Source organism: Lemur catta, chromosome 8, assembly GCF_020740605.2.
Source record: "Lemur catta isolate mLemCat1 chromosome 8, mLemCat1.pri, whole genome shotgun sequence".
Classification (NCBI taxonomy): Eukaryota; Metazoa; Chordata; class Mammalia; order Primates; family Lemuridae; genus Lemur; species Lemur catta.
In genome coordinates this window covers 19289890-19305149 of record NC_059135.1, presented here as the reverse complement: position 1 = coordinate 19305149, position 15260 = coordinate 19289890, and the positions used below count along the sequence as shown (strand labels likewise).

Here is a 15260-nt window from a genome sequence, read left to right as displayed (position 1 = left end):
ATACCTGAGCCTGGTTTATGGGCAAGGGCACCTGGACCTTCTGGTTCTTCATTGAAAAATGTGATTCCACAGCCAAGACTGGCAACCCGGGGTTCCAACACACATTTCCCGCATGCTTGTGGCCCCCTGCCGTAAAACATGTTATTTATAGAAGAAGGAACTAGGCTAATGTGGACTCAGGTCCACTGAAAATTGCCCCAACTTAATTGCTTTAATAACAACAATGACCACAGCAAATTGGTAAAAGAGCTTGGGTGTGACTTCACCTCACCTAATTTGTTGCTAAACTTGGCCATTATTTCCAGAGGGTGTGACCAGCTGGCATTCGTTAGCTGTGTGGCTTGCCCCTTAGATTGCAAAACTATAAAGTGACACGGCTCCTGAGCTGTAAATAGCATGATCACGTGTAAGGATTATGTAATAACAGGTATCCAGGGACCTGGCACCCAAATGGAAGGGTTGTTTCAGGATAAGAAAAACACAATCTCCTTCCAGAACCCTGGGGATGTAAGTCTGAGAAGCAGCAGGTCTGGCCCCGTCAGAACAGAGCAGGGGCTCCCGTCTCCCCACGTGTCCAATCAAAGCCAGAAAGAAGCCAGCGGTTCTTACCAGGGAGGACTCCTCAGAATCCTCCGCCAGCCCCCAGCCGAGCTGCACGCATGTCAGGAAGTCTCCGTGCCGTGCGTCAGTATCGAGGGCTCCCTGTGCAATTAAAAGCCATTTTCGTTCATTCTAAGTGGAGTCACAGCAACCAAAGGAAGGGGCAGGGGCAAGGGTGGAGGTGAGGGTGGAGGGTGAAAAGGCCAGCAGCAAGGTCTGCTGATTAGCACGTGAACTCTCAGGCTGTGGGCGGGGAAGAGGGTTCCAGCCTGGTGTATAGGAAGAATCTTGCAACGCTGAAGAGCTGTTAATGCATGCTGACTGATGGCTTCGTGCACTTTCCATCCACTTGGCAGGATTCCTCAAAGCCTGCTCCAGCTCCTCCTAAACACACACACACACACACACACACACACACACACACACACACACACACACACACACACATACACACACACTCCATCTCTCTCTCTCTCTCTCTCTCCCCCCACCTCCCCCTGTCTCCAGCACACCCACAGTAAAACAAAGCAAAACAGTTTAGAAAAACCTGGGGAAACAGTCACCACAAAAATGTGTGGTGAAATAGCAGGGAGAAAACTTATTTTATATGAAGTAAATGTATATGCAATAATACATCTGAATGGTGTTCAAACAGCACAGAGAACTATAAAGTTAAAGCAAAGCCTCCTTCCCTCCACCTGCTTCTAACAAGTTCCTCAGTACATTTCCACAGATCATATGACTACACATTAGCACACACATGCTTCTCCACAAATGGGATGATACCACACATACCCACCTAGCAACAGAGCACAACCGTCTTTCCGAGTCAGTACCTATAAAGCCTATCTCATTATTTTTCCAGCTATATAGCATTCATTAGTATAGCTATTTATGATATATTTAACTGGCACTTCCAGTGGATAGTTTTATTTCCAGGTTTTTACTTTTGAAAACAATACTGCAAAGCGCCTATATCTTTAACAGTGTGAGAATATATATTGATAGGGCAGATTGATAACAGCAAAACTGCTGGGTGAGTCGATTTAATTGAGTCTCGATATTTAACCTCAAGAAGAACCTCAGTCCGGTGACTACGGCCTAAGTGACTGGTGCAGAAGCAAAGGAGCTGTTCTGATCCCAAGGAATACCACTCTGGGGCAACCACTGCCCATGGGCCCAGCCAAGGGAAAAGGTAAATCTTGACTGAGAGCTGCCACAGTCCATTCAGGCAGAGATTCCTGAAAGCTTAGTAAGTTCGTAGGTTTCTATGCCCTCGGTCAGCTTTCTATATTAAATAATGAATCAAGAAAAGGAATGAGCCTTCAGTTGGAAAAGTGTATCTCTATGGGCTACAGAGATGACATCGTTATTTGATTGGGAAGATAGTTATGAAGTCTCATGGAGAAAAAAATGGGGGCAGTAGGACCCTGTGTCCTTGCTGAGCCTTGATAGTGCATTAAGTTCTATTTGCAACAACCTGTGTGTTTCACTCGGATTACAATTTCCAGAGATCCCTACTCTCCATCCCATCCCATGCCTCTTGCCTTCCCCTCCTAGTCTGTTGGTCGTTTGGGTATCTGCCTCGCCTTCTCAAGTTGAGCCTTTATTTGAAATACATCCCTTGCTCTCAGCCCAGATTCATCCAACATTACATTATTCTAGATTTCCCTTGATTCCAGATTCTGCTGTCTGCCCTCCCAAATGCCTGCCTGTCTCCAGTGCCTGCGGCTACTGTTCGTCTGGAGATGATGTTCAGAAATCTCCATCTACTACCACCAAGAGACAGGAGGTCCTAACCAAATGACGTGAATAACCTTATACTAGAGATGAAAGCACCATGTTATCACATCTTGAGGACAATGGTAGTCGGTATAGTATACATAAAGTACTTAAAGCAGCATTTGGAATACGGTAGGTGCTCCATAAAGGTCAGTTGCCATTGTTCTTATTGTCTGATTCCTTTTGACCAAGCCACTTTCTTGTATGGTCACTGGCTTCCCTTACAGATTTTATTACAAGGGGGAGACTGTACTGACCAGTCAAGTTAATGGCCCACCAGAGGATTATATGCATTTGGGTTTATACAGCAGTTTCCTGAGAATTTGATCATCGTTAGCAAAACCCTCTGTGATGGTTAATTTTACGTGTCAACTTGGCTGTGCCATGGTGCCCAGATAATCAGTCCAATATCACTCTAATATTTCCATGAAGGTGTTTTTGGATGAGATTAACATTTAAATCCGAGGACTTTAAGTAAAGCAGATTACCCTCCATGATGTGGGAGGGGGTGGGGGCCTCAGGCCTCATGCAATCAGTTGAAGGCCTTAACAGAACGAAGACTGACCTCCCACAAGAAGGACTTTTGCCAGCAGACTGCCTTTTGACTTGAATTGCAGCTCTTCCCTGGGTCTCCAGCCTGCCGACCTCCCCCACCAGATTTTGAACTTGCCAAGCCTCCACATCATGTGAGCCAATTCCTCAAAATAAATCCCTGTCTGCATAATCTGTCTGTCTATCTTTCTATCTATCTACACACCCTATTGGTTCTGTTTCTCTGGAGAAACCTGACTAATACACTCACTAAGTACGTTCAAATAGCTTTAGCCCTAAAAAATCAAGTTCAGAGATCTGCACAGCTGATCACCAGATCTTGAGCAGAAACACGACCCACGGTATTGCAAGCCTGTGAGCTTTGCATGAGCAGTCAGTCAACCAGCCTCTCTCACTGACTTGTCTCTCATGTTTCCCTAAGAATAGCTGCAACACTGGAAATGGGCCTATACTATGATGAAAGGAGAAACTCTAATATATGGTAATATCTACCAGCTCGTTCTCATGCTGAGTTGGGAGATGGGGGATTTAAGAAAAATGGAAAAGAATTTCCTACATTGTTAACACAAAATTAACATCAGGACTAAAAAATATTAGCTTTCAGGTGTATGAAGAACTGACAACATTCTAATTTCAAACTGAATCTGCTTGATTTAACATAATATGCACAATTTTTAATAAAATTAACTGGTTAATGGACACATCAGGCAGAATTTGAGCTTTTGTTAAAATATGTCCTGTGTATGAGAACAGCCTAGATACAACTGAAATTAATAATCACACATTGCAGTTTTCTTAAGAGGGAAATAAATTGAACAATGTCTTACATTTTTTCTAAAAATTTCTAAAGTACTGAAGGCAGGGACTCAAACAGATATTTGTACCCTTACGTTTGTAGCAGCATCACTCACAAAAGCCAAAAGGTAGAAGCAACCAAGTGCCCATCAACTGATGAATGGATAAACAAAATGTTGTATATACACACAATGGAATATTATTCAGTTTTAAAAAGGAAGAAAATTCGGACAGTTGCTACAGTGTGAGTGAACCTTGAAGGCATTATGTTAAGTAAAGTGAGTTAGTTACAAAAGGACAAATATTGTATGATTCCACTTACATAAGGTACCTAAAGTAGTCAAATTCCCAGAGACGGAAAGTAGAAAGGTGGTTGCTAGGAGCTGGAGGGAGAAGGGAATGGGACTTATTGTTTAATGGGTATAGAGTTTTAGTTTTGGGAAAATGCAAAAGTTCTGAAGATGGATGGTGATAATAGTTGCCCAACAATATGAATGTATTTAATGCCACTGAATTGTACCACTTAACTTAAAATGATTAAAATGGTAAATTTTATTATGTATACCTTATAATAAAAAATAAAGGTGATCATACATCCCAGCTTGTCTGGGGTAGTCCCAATGGAAACTTTTGGCCTGGCATACTTAATATTAATATTAGTGCCCCCCTCTCAGGTAAGACCTTAAGTGATTGTGTCCCTAAGTGGACAAGAAACAGTATAATCACTCTAAAGTTAAATAACTATTCAGTGTCATGTAGCTAGAATACAGCAAAGATATAACTCTTATCCACAAAGCTGCCTGATTCCAAAGCCCACATTCTTCGCCACTACACACTTAACTGAATTTCTGACGATGTTCCCCCACCTGTATATCAAGTTTGCCAGTATCTATTGTCTCAACTCTGCGGGCTCTCATGGAGCACCGACCTGCTACCTATTTAGTAAGAAACATTGATTCTCTTACTGCTAATCTCCAAAAATGCTTGTATATTTTTTAAGGGGGAGGGTAAGCAAAGAATAGAAAGAAACATCACAGACAGATAAACAGAAGGTCTTCTGGTATAATCCAATGGATTTTAGTATCCAGAATGGTGCAATAGCCTCAAGGACATGTTATAGGCAGTGTTGATACAAACACCAAAATGGGTCGCTCAGTGATTCAGCAATGATGAGCAAACACACAGACCTCGAAGCAGGAAACCAACATCCAGTTGGTAACTTTGTCTTTGACCAAAAAGGTTCTACTGAAGTTTTTTCTAAACTTACTAGAGAAACTGGCGTAGTGTTTCAAGTCACACAGGTTCCTGGCTCATACAGACCTGAGCTGGGATTCCAATCCTCCCAGTCATTTCCTCCAACACCTGTACCTCGATGACTAAAAGTCTCTAATCGTATGAGTCAAAATGCTTCCTTCATAGGGTTACTGTAAGAATTCAGTATTTGTCTGGAGAGCATGTAGCACGCTGCTTAGCACACAGCATAATACTCAATAACTATTATTACCTAGAAAACAGAAGGCAAGAACCCTTGATTCTCGGATCCTATAAGCTTTCATATACTCTCCAAATTCTCTAAACCCAAATAGTCACTAGCAAAGTAAAATAAAGAATAAATACATTCAATAATGCAGATGATCCAGACCCGAAAGAAAGAGGCATTGAAGGAACCCAGTATTATCTACAGAATTGCCTCAATTTTCCACTGTTATTTCGCTCCTCCATGGTTGGTGTGAAACTTGCAGTCCTATTTCCAATTGTAGCAAATGTTCACCCACTTGCTGAGAAATCAGACAGACCTGAAACAGAGGGCCTTGTCCACTCCACGGGGACCTGCTGAGACAGTAACGCAGAGCCGACCCGGAATATCCGCTTCTCCGAGTGTTTAGAATTCCAGGGCTGGTCCATGCTCAGTTCAACTCCTGTTCCCCACCCTCACGCTCTCCCACCGGAGACTCCAGTCAACTCTGCTGTGTAGCCTCTTTCTGTATTCAAGACATGATAGGCTAAGTGTGTAATCCAGCCCCTGGGAAGGCCTGTTGTTATTTTAAACATTTTATAGAAACTGTTTACAATACCTAGCAGTACTCTGGCAGCAGGTGGTCTTGATGTACAGAAAGAACAAACATATTGTAAATTTATGTTTTTGCCTCTGTAGTTTTATTGTTTTTCCTTTTGTTTTTAGTTGACATGTAATAACTGTGTGAAATATTGCCTCTGTAGTTTTCAAAAATAATATTTAGCTGTTCCCCAGGGTCCTGCAGAGGGTGGCTTTCACGGGATCACTCCGGCCACACAGGCATCTGGTCATCATGTGGTCCCTGCTGATGAGAAAATCCTGCCTCTCCCAGTGACCAGTGGGCAGGCACTGGTCTCGAGAACTGCATGCACTTTGGAGTGTGCAGTTACTCGATAGCTATAAAAAGAAGCACAGAGTTTCTATCACTCATTATGCCAAATAAACATGACCTATTTTTGCACCAAAACAATACTTGAAAGTGTCTATGAGAATGATCTGATATTTAGCATATATTTTCTTAATCAAAAGTGTAAAAGCTTTTCTTTTTTTTTTTTTTTAGCAGAGTGAAAACATGGAAGGTATGTACCAACTCATAAAGGAATCGTGGCCAAACCATCGGAAGGGGCACCAAATAACACAGGTCAGAGAACACTGAACAAAGGGAAGAAGGGATGGAATAAAGCAGAATAAAACATTTTGGAGCTATTGGGGAATAAGTCTTACCCAGCCGGGAAATGTGTGTTGTGCCTGGGAACACTTCCTGAAATGTGGTCACTATCCTCACGCCAAATACTGCTCTCATCCCACTGACATGAAAATGCCTTTCATATGCATCGTATCAACACATCACAGAGACAAGCTCTGGGCAGATTTTGCTTATGCATTTTGAAATTTAAATTTCAACACACACAGTATCTGTTCCTCTCTCACGATTTCCATCATGATACTCATTACATTATATGTCTCTGCATTCACAAAGCCCAGATTCAAATCCTGCCTCCAAATTCCACAGCTGTATGGCCTTGGATAAGCTGATTAAGATGGAAATAATAATGGTACCTACTTCACTGAGTTTTTAAGAGGACATGGTTAATATATGCAAAGTGGTTAAAACAGTGCTTGGCACTGTTTTCATTATTATAAATATTTTGGAAGATAAGATCACTCAATACAATTACAATTATTACTAAATAAACAAATAAGCTACATCCATATATCATTAACAATTAAGCTTTTTAGAACAGAGTGTGTTATATAAAGTACAACTAGCTTAATGAGAATGAACATAAGGGTAATGATTTAGTTACATGATTTTGAGGTTGTTTACTATTTCTTAGTCAAACATAAAATATTTTATGGCATCAATCAAAGATAAAGCAATAATTTTTCCACAAATTGGAGGTCTGCAAATGTATCATTCTTCCACTAAAAAGTCTTTTTTCCATCAGCTTTTTTTTTTTTTTTTTTTTTAGAGACAGGGTCTCACTCTGTTGCCGAGACTAGAGTACAGTGGCATGATCGTAGTTTACTGCAGCCTCAAATTCCTGGGCTCAAGAGATTCTCCTGCCTTAACCTCCCAATTAGCTAGGACCACAGGTACATGCCACCACACTGGCTAATTTTTTTTTTATTTTTCATAGTGATATGGTCACACTATTGTTACTCAGGCTGGTCTCGAACTCTTGATCTCAAGCAATCCTCCCACCTTGGCCGCCCAAAGTGCTGGGATTATTTATAGGCATGAGCCTCCATCAGCTCTTGAAGGTCTGTGTAAATGAAAGTGGATTCTGTCTATAAAATTTAAATAACGTTACTTTTTATATTTTTTTGATACTGCAAGCTACTTTATGCCTTTGTTTCATTATTTGCTCTCCTATATCTTCTCTTTTCTGACTTGTTTTCAGTTTGGAACACCATAAATTTAGCCTTAACAAACCAGCTGCAGATTCATATGGGAAAGTAGGGAGTACACTCACTGTTCTGAAGTTATTTTTCATTACTCAGAGAATTCCAAATATGGACATTCCTGAGTCTTCTGTACTGTAGCTACTCAAGGAAAACCATTATGTTCAGTTTTCCTTAATACCTTGCTTAGCTTCTAAACTGTATCACACAAAAATATCTAGGGTTCCTTGTTCCTTAGTATGTAGAATTTAATTTTCTTTCAAAACCAAAATCCTTTGTTTTATTAAAATCTACACCAATCTTATCCTGTGTGGAAAAGAAAACAAGCAATAGTAATAGATACAGAACTTGTTAAACTTAAAACAGCCTCCTACTAGCTTCCCAGCTTTACCTTCTAAACCATTTTTCAATCATACTGGCAAAACAACAGTAAGAAGTAGCAGTTGGCCTCATGATAAATGTCCTTATGTAACAGTAGCCCATTAACATATCGTAGCTGACACATTTTTAAATGTGAGTTATCATTTTAAAATCTGGACATTTGATATAAAAATTTGGATTTTCTGTTTCTTTTTAAAAATCACAAGTTCCCTTGTTTGTAGGACCACATTCTCAACATGGCAAACAGCTATCTGGAGCTGAACAGCTGCTCCCCTTAAAGGCAGTGTGAGTTTCCGACGCCACTCAGTATGGGAGGAAGGGGTGATCATCGCCCCCATTGATGTTACCGCCTAATCCCTGGAGGGATCTGAGACTGCAACCTCTGTTCTCCACCCTGAAGTGCTTTTCCTAGTTTCCTCCAAGGATGAGGTGCCATCATGATTCCAGCATTTTAAGTCCACATACTTTGATCCAACAGTTCTACTCCTGAAGAAGCTATGGAAGAGCAGACACACACATATGGGTGTCCACTGTAGCATTGCTTCTCACAGCAAATCAGCCTATCAGTAGGGACTGGCTGAAGAAATAAGTGATGGCCAATCCCTGCAAAACGCTAGAGAGTTCCCAAAATCAACAGGGTACATCTAAGCATGTTGAAATGGGAATACGTCCAAAATATATTAAGTGGAAAAAAGCAAAGCAGAGAAAAGTATGTAATCTATGATCTGATCTATGGGAAAAATGACTGGATATATTAATATATGCATGCAGTTCAAAACTTTAGAAGAAAATAGAAGCAACCTTTTTAACCACATTACTTTTATATTTAAAAGGAAGCACTATCAACAGGGATATGTCAAATCATTTCATAATAATCATCATTACATCTTCATGTTATTTATTTGGTTACCTGTCCTGGTAACAGAGTTCCTCCACAGTCAAGCCTGACTCCGTGTCTTGGGCAAGGAGAAGAAAAAAGCTTCTGGATGGCCCCTCACACCAGGCCCAAGGGCCAGCCCAGAAAAGACACAAAGGGCCACTGTGGAAGCTGTGCTCACTGAGAGAGCTTTGGAGCTCATGTTGCCTCCCCTTTCTTTTGAAAAGCAGAGAGAAGCAGGGCAGAAAGGCAGGCACTCCTCCAGGGAGAGCTCCCAGGCCCAGCTCCAAGTGCCTTTTCAAGCCCCTTTCACATTTTCACGGGGCCCTGGTGTCAGAAATAGTGAAAGAGAGAGAGAGAGAGAAAGATGCTATACATTATTTCCCTAATGCTGCTACTGCTTTGGGCAGGATTGGGAAAAAAGAGGAAAAGAAAAGAACTAGTTCCATTTACAACAGCAGAAACTTTAATTGGTCAACACAATACAGGACTGTAAGAATTTGCTCTTCCCATTAAAGGAAAAACAAGGCCACGGATTCCATGGGCTCAGGAAGGATAGCCAGGGAGTGCTATTCTCGGCAGAGCCTTGGTCGCCTGAGGGATACTACACATCAACAGCCACCAAGGGACTCTCCAGCCCACGCTGCCCTCAGCCTCAAGGACCAAGGGCAACCATCAGCCCTTCCCCCACCCTGTGATTTCCCACCTCTATCCCTTCAAAAGCATCCAAGTCGCACCAGAATAAAAGAACCAGGACGCATAGCACTTCTAGAAATTATCACCTCTTACTAAAATATGTTTTGGGGAAAACAGTTCGCAATTACTTAGCAAAAATAAAGAAACTTAGATAGGGAATAGAGGAGCCCCACAGGGCCATCCTTCCTGGTACTTTTTCCAGAGCCAGAGCCTGGGGTTCTGTCTCCCTGCTCTTCTCCGTTACTATCAAGCACAAAGAAGCATGTAGTGTGTATCCAGCACAGGCGTCCACTCGGAGCTAACTGATCAACACAGAAGCCAGAAAACCTAGGCAGCATGATTTGGAAAATGATTCCTGTATTCTACATAGTATTCTAATACCACCTCCAAAAGAAAGGAAAAAAAACACCATCCTCTTTGCTGTTTTCTCTTAACGTATACAGTTCTCTCCTTTTTATATTCTAGAGTTCTCATACCCAGAACTTCAGATTTAGAGTCATTACGAGGGTTCAAGCCTTATGACAAGAATGATCTTAAATATGGTGGGTCCACTGCTGTCTGACCAATATGCACAATTTAAGAAGCTTTAAACAGGAAAAAAAGAAACCCTAACTCAGGCCTCACAAATTCAGAATTAGAGATTACACAAAGCACTCTCCACACTTCAGTTTGAATCTTCTAACTGCAGCTTGCTAAGCAACTGGAAGGATTAGAGATGGACTGTTTAAGCCACTTAAGTTGTTAAACTATCTTCACACTCTTCAACAGCATTGCCTTGCCTGTGATTTGAACCATTCAGGTAATAATTAGAAATGAGTCCTATGTGTGTATGAAGCAGGTCAATCAAGACTAGCTATAATTAGCAACTGGTGATAATAGATGCTGCTAAAATAGCTGCCCTTCATTTCAAGTATCTCGTCTTTCATTCTTTTTGTTATTTCACGCTGGTCTTCTCCGGAATTGCTGTTTTTCCGTATACGGCGCCATCGGCACACGGCGAGATGTCGAAGGTGCTTACCTCTGAGTCTTTGGACTGCTGATTACGAATGACTATCAGATTGTACAGGATTCTGTCGTCATCTGCTTCTGTGTGAGACACATCATGGGGGATACTCCATAAATTCTTTTCATCGTCTCTTGCCAGAGTTGCTCCGAATGAGGAATACGGATTGCCATCACTAGGGCATGAAAAAAGGAAGGATGAGGGTTTTTTGTTATAAAATGTTATATAACATAGGTATGCAACACACAATATAAATAAAAATATGTAATGTAATCTATAAATATATATTTATATCAAAAAGATCTGAATTGTCTTTAATAATTAAGCACACCACAATAGAAGAGTGAAAATAAACCAAAAACAAATAAGTCACTTTAAAAAGAGCAGAGAACACAGGTACCTAGGCCCCTGGGCAGAGGTAATCACTACAGTTAAACATAAAATTCAGCACTGAGTTCCCCAGCAGCTAAGACAAAACAAGAAATCCAATGGGGAACAGAATTCTTATGTGATTAAAAGAAGAAAACAACAGGAAGAAAAGAACTTTTTACTGGCTCCGAGTTCAAGGAAGCACAGCAAACTTAGAGGACAATGATATATAATATCTATCAAATTTCCTACACCAAGAAAATTAAGTAAAAATATGCATATCCAAATGCTTTCAATAAACAATGCAAGATGCTGAGTACGAATTTCAGTGGTCCCGTTTTGTCTATTTTATGTTTTATCCTTCATAAGGTAGTACCTGTGATTGGGCTCAAGGACGGGGTCAATGACAGGGAGGCACATCTGGGACATGCCCGCACACAGCCCCAGACAACTTCCGTGGGAAGGGCAGGTAGGGCCATGCTGGGGCTGTTTACTTCTAATAATATGTATGAAGCACTGACTACACGGTAATCACAGGGCTCAATAAAACTGTGAGCAAAACAGACGCGATTCGTGTCCTTGGACCTCACTGGAGTCTCATGTGGGAAACATATTAATGACTGATCAGTGACTACGTAATAAAAACTGAGATAAGCGCCATAAAGGGGGAGCTCGGGGAGCTGTGAGAGCACATGCAAGACGCTAACAGAAAGTCCTAGAGCAGGTGGGCATCAGAGAGGTGCTGCGACGAGGAGGTGCTTCAGCTTTAAGTTGAAAGACAGGAACAGAGTTGCAGGCAAAGGAAACGGCGTGTTTAAAGGCCAGGGAGGGATGAAACGGGGCGTGTTTAAAGGCCAGGGAGGGATGAAACGGGGTGTGCGCCACTGGGCATTGGCCAGAGCACGGAAGGGAAGCTGGGCCGGTAGCTTGGGGCTAGACACACACGGCTTTGCGGGTCGTGTTTTCTAACATTCTTCTACTGTGGTCTACGTTCCTAAACACATGGTGAGAGTGGAAAGGGTCTTAAGCAGGACTGAGAGGTGACACGAACAGTATTACATCTGCCAAAGGCTTACATCTGGCTGAAGTGTGGAGAATCCTTCACAGGCTGCAAGAGTAGATTTGGGAGGTTCATTAAGAAGCAGTTGAGGCAACCGGGGTGAGAAAGGACAGCATGAGCATGAGAAGGATGGTGTGGCGCTGAAGAAAAGTGCACTATTCAGGACTGTGGAAGGCAGAGTCCTGGGGATTTGGGGGTGAACTCAGCGGGGAAGGGGAGGACCACAAGGACAGCGGTGGGAGAAATGAATGACCACTCCACGCACTCTGGCTTATTTGCCCGTGTGATGACAGATGTCATGCTCAGAGGTGGAGCTGTGATGACTCATGGCCACGGGCTGGTGAACTCACCTGCAGGTGTGGCATGAGGGCACAGAGGACAGGCAGAAGACACCCGGAGAAGCAGACTGCACCGGGAAGGAGGGTAAGAGGTGACAGCTGGGCTGACGGAAATGTTAAAACGTCAATGAACACCAGATTCTCAGAAGTTGGCACCAAGGAAATCTCGCAACAGGAAGCAAAGCGCCAGTCACCGGGTTGGGGTCCAGCAACAGGAACCTGCCCATCAGGGGACAGGCTCCAGTGCGAGTGATGGGGGGCAGGTCAGGCTGCCAATCACGGCCTCGGACTTGCGAAGACAACCAGGGCCCACTTGTAAAACTTGGGGTGAATACTGGGTACTGGGCTGGGTGCTTTGGGGATGTGAAGATAAATAGGACGTCCTCCCTGCCTCTAACATGACTATGATGCAATGACATAAGTACAACTTTTTTGTCAGTAAAAGGACACACAGAATGTTGGAGGAGCAGAGAGGAAGAAATGATAAATCTCGTGGGATGAGAAGGAAGTTCAGGAAGGTTTTCATGGAGAGACAACATCTAGCCCGACCTGGGGACTGCACAGGCTTGCACCGGGAAGAGAAGTCACGGGTCAGCTCGAGCAGGAGCAGCGTGCGGCAGCTCCGACGGCCCACAGGCTGGGGACCCCAAGTATTCCTGCCTGACGACAGCACGTGGCGCACAGAGCAAGGGAAATGGAGGGACATGAAGAAGAAAAGGTAATCTGGAGACAGCAAAGATAGCGCTGGAGTCCAGGCTTCATTCTATGAACTGTGACGAGCTATCAAAGGGATTTTGAGCCTTCTCAGGTCTGGGCTTTACAGAAACAACGCTGGCTGAAGAAGGTGCAGGAGATGGTTTAGGAGGCTGTTACAGTCAACTGTCAAACGAAAGCAGGTGTGGTTTTCACACCATGCTCCTTGAGGTCCCAGTGTCAGGGGCCTCAGGACCATGGCAGGACAGGAGTAGAGGAGATGGACTGTCCTGGCTGGAGAAAGAAAGAAGCCCACAAACTAACCACAGCCAGAGCAGCTGCTCTGCCACCATCTTCTCTGTTAGAGCTGCAGGGAAGATTCTCCCAGGCATAGGAGAGGTGGGATCTACTGCTAAACAAATAGATACATAATTGTAAATGTTTCAGAATAGAGTGATTAGGATGAAAGAAGGCAAGACTGAGAGCCAAGGAAACAGCAGTGAGAGTGGAAGTGTGAGGTCCAATTCCAGCAGGACCTATTCCTGGGGGCAGCACAGAGGTGCCAGAGAGAGGGCTCAAAGACCATCTGTGAGGGTGACGCCTTTAGCTGGGACACGTGGGGCAGAAGCCAAGGCTGACCTTTCAGCTTGCAGGATGTTCAGGGAGATGCCACGGATCTGGCTCAGGGGCGAGGACGGGGCAGAGATCTAGACGTGGAGAAATGGACATGCATTTCATGGCACCCCGAGAGCACATCAGAGGATCAGAGGCACAGACTGAGACCCGGGAGTGCGGAAAGACCTTAGGGGAATAGGAGAGTGGAAAGAACAGGTGAGTCAAGTGGACAGGAGGTGGACACCAGAAGGATGTCAATAACATGAAGGGCACGGACTTCAATTTCTTTTTGTGGCCAATGATAAACCACCACTGTATCATACAATACATTCAGCGCCAAGGGTGCTGCATCCCCTCCCTGGTGTTATACAACCACCCGAGGCGAGAAGGGTGGGTGGCATTAGCCCACCTTGCAGACAGGGACAAGGTGCTTGGCTTCTCCCGGGCCAGGCAGCCAGCTGACAGTCCTCCCAGCACGAGGTCCCTGATGGTGAGTCTCGGAGCAGCCACGTGTCATTCCACTTGATACCCAAATGCCTTGCCTGGGATGCACCAGTCAGCTGGGATAACGACCATGTGTGTGGATGCTCCCTGTGCAAACCAGCAGATGCCCCATGACTTCTCGCAGGGACAGCACCCTCCTCCAGGTCCCCCGACTGGGGACACAGCTTCCACCAGCAGCTGTGACCACAGCTGCTGACATCGCAGATGCACCTTTGGGGCAATGAAACCCTAGTACATTCCTGATGCTGGGCTTCCATCTTACCCCACATTTGTTTCATTTTTATAAGTCTTGTCTCCTCAACAGGTTGGGAAGTTCCTGGAAGGCAAGGATCATACCCAGCATTTCTCCCACTCCCAGATCACTATGCAGGGGCTGGCACCGAGCAGTTGTTTTAAAAGTACTTGCTGAGTGGAACAAACTGAGCTGCGATCCTAATCTGCCAAAGGAAGCCCAGACATAACTCACTGTCACTACTTTTAAAAATTTCTCTAAAGCAGGAGGTTTAGAAATGAGCCAGTATAGGCCGGGCGCGGTGGCTCACGCCTGTAATCCTAGCACTCTGGGAGGCCGAGGCGGGTGGATCGCTCGAGGTCAGGAGTTCGAGACCAGCCTGAGCAGGAGTGAGACCCCGTCTCTACCAAAAATAGAAAGAAATGATTTGGACAGCTAAAAATCTATATAGAAAAAATTAGCTGGGCATGGTGGCGCATGCCTGTAGTCCCAGCTACTTGGGAGGCTGAGGCAATAGGATCGCTTGAGCCCAGGAGTTTGAGGTTGCTGTGAGCTAGGCTGACGCCACGGCACTCACTCTAGCCCAGGCAACAAAGCGAGACTCTGTCTCAAAAAAAAAAAAAAAAAAATAGAAATGAGCCAGTATCTACGTGAATAATCAGTAAAAGTAAGATTTGACCATGAACAATCTAGCCACTTTTTGCTTTACTAAACCACAATTTCTTTTCCTGTTTTTAGAAGGTTATCATATTTGAGAAGATATTCCTGTTTTGAGAAGCTGTCTCCCTGGCCAGTCCCCCAACCCCTCACAACCTCTCTCTCTTTCTCTGTCTCTACCTCT

At 43.8% G+C, this 15260-nt stretch overlaps 1 protein-coding gene across 1 annotated transcript in view; it reads right to left on the bottom strand.

The window, feature by feature from the left end:
• Nucleotides 1–15260, bottom strand: part of MREG (melanoregulin) — a 52689-nt gene that overhangs the window by 24055 nt on the left and 13374 nt on the right. Inside the window, exon 2 of the mRNA XM_045559265.1 lies at nucleotides 10624–10783. Coding sequence (XP_045415221.1) covers nucleotides 10624–10783 — 160 coding nt within the window. The remainder of the gene's footprint in view (nucleotides 1–10623; nucleotides 10784–15260) is intronic.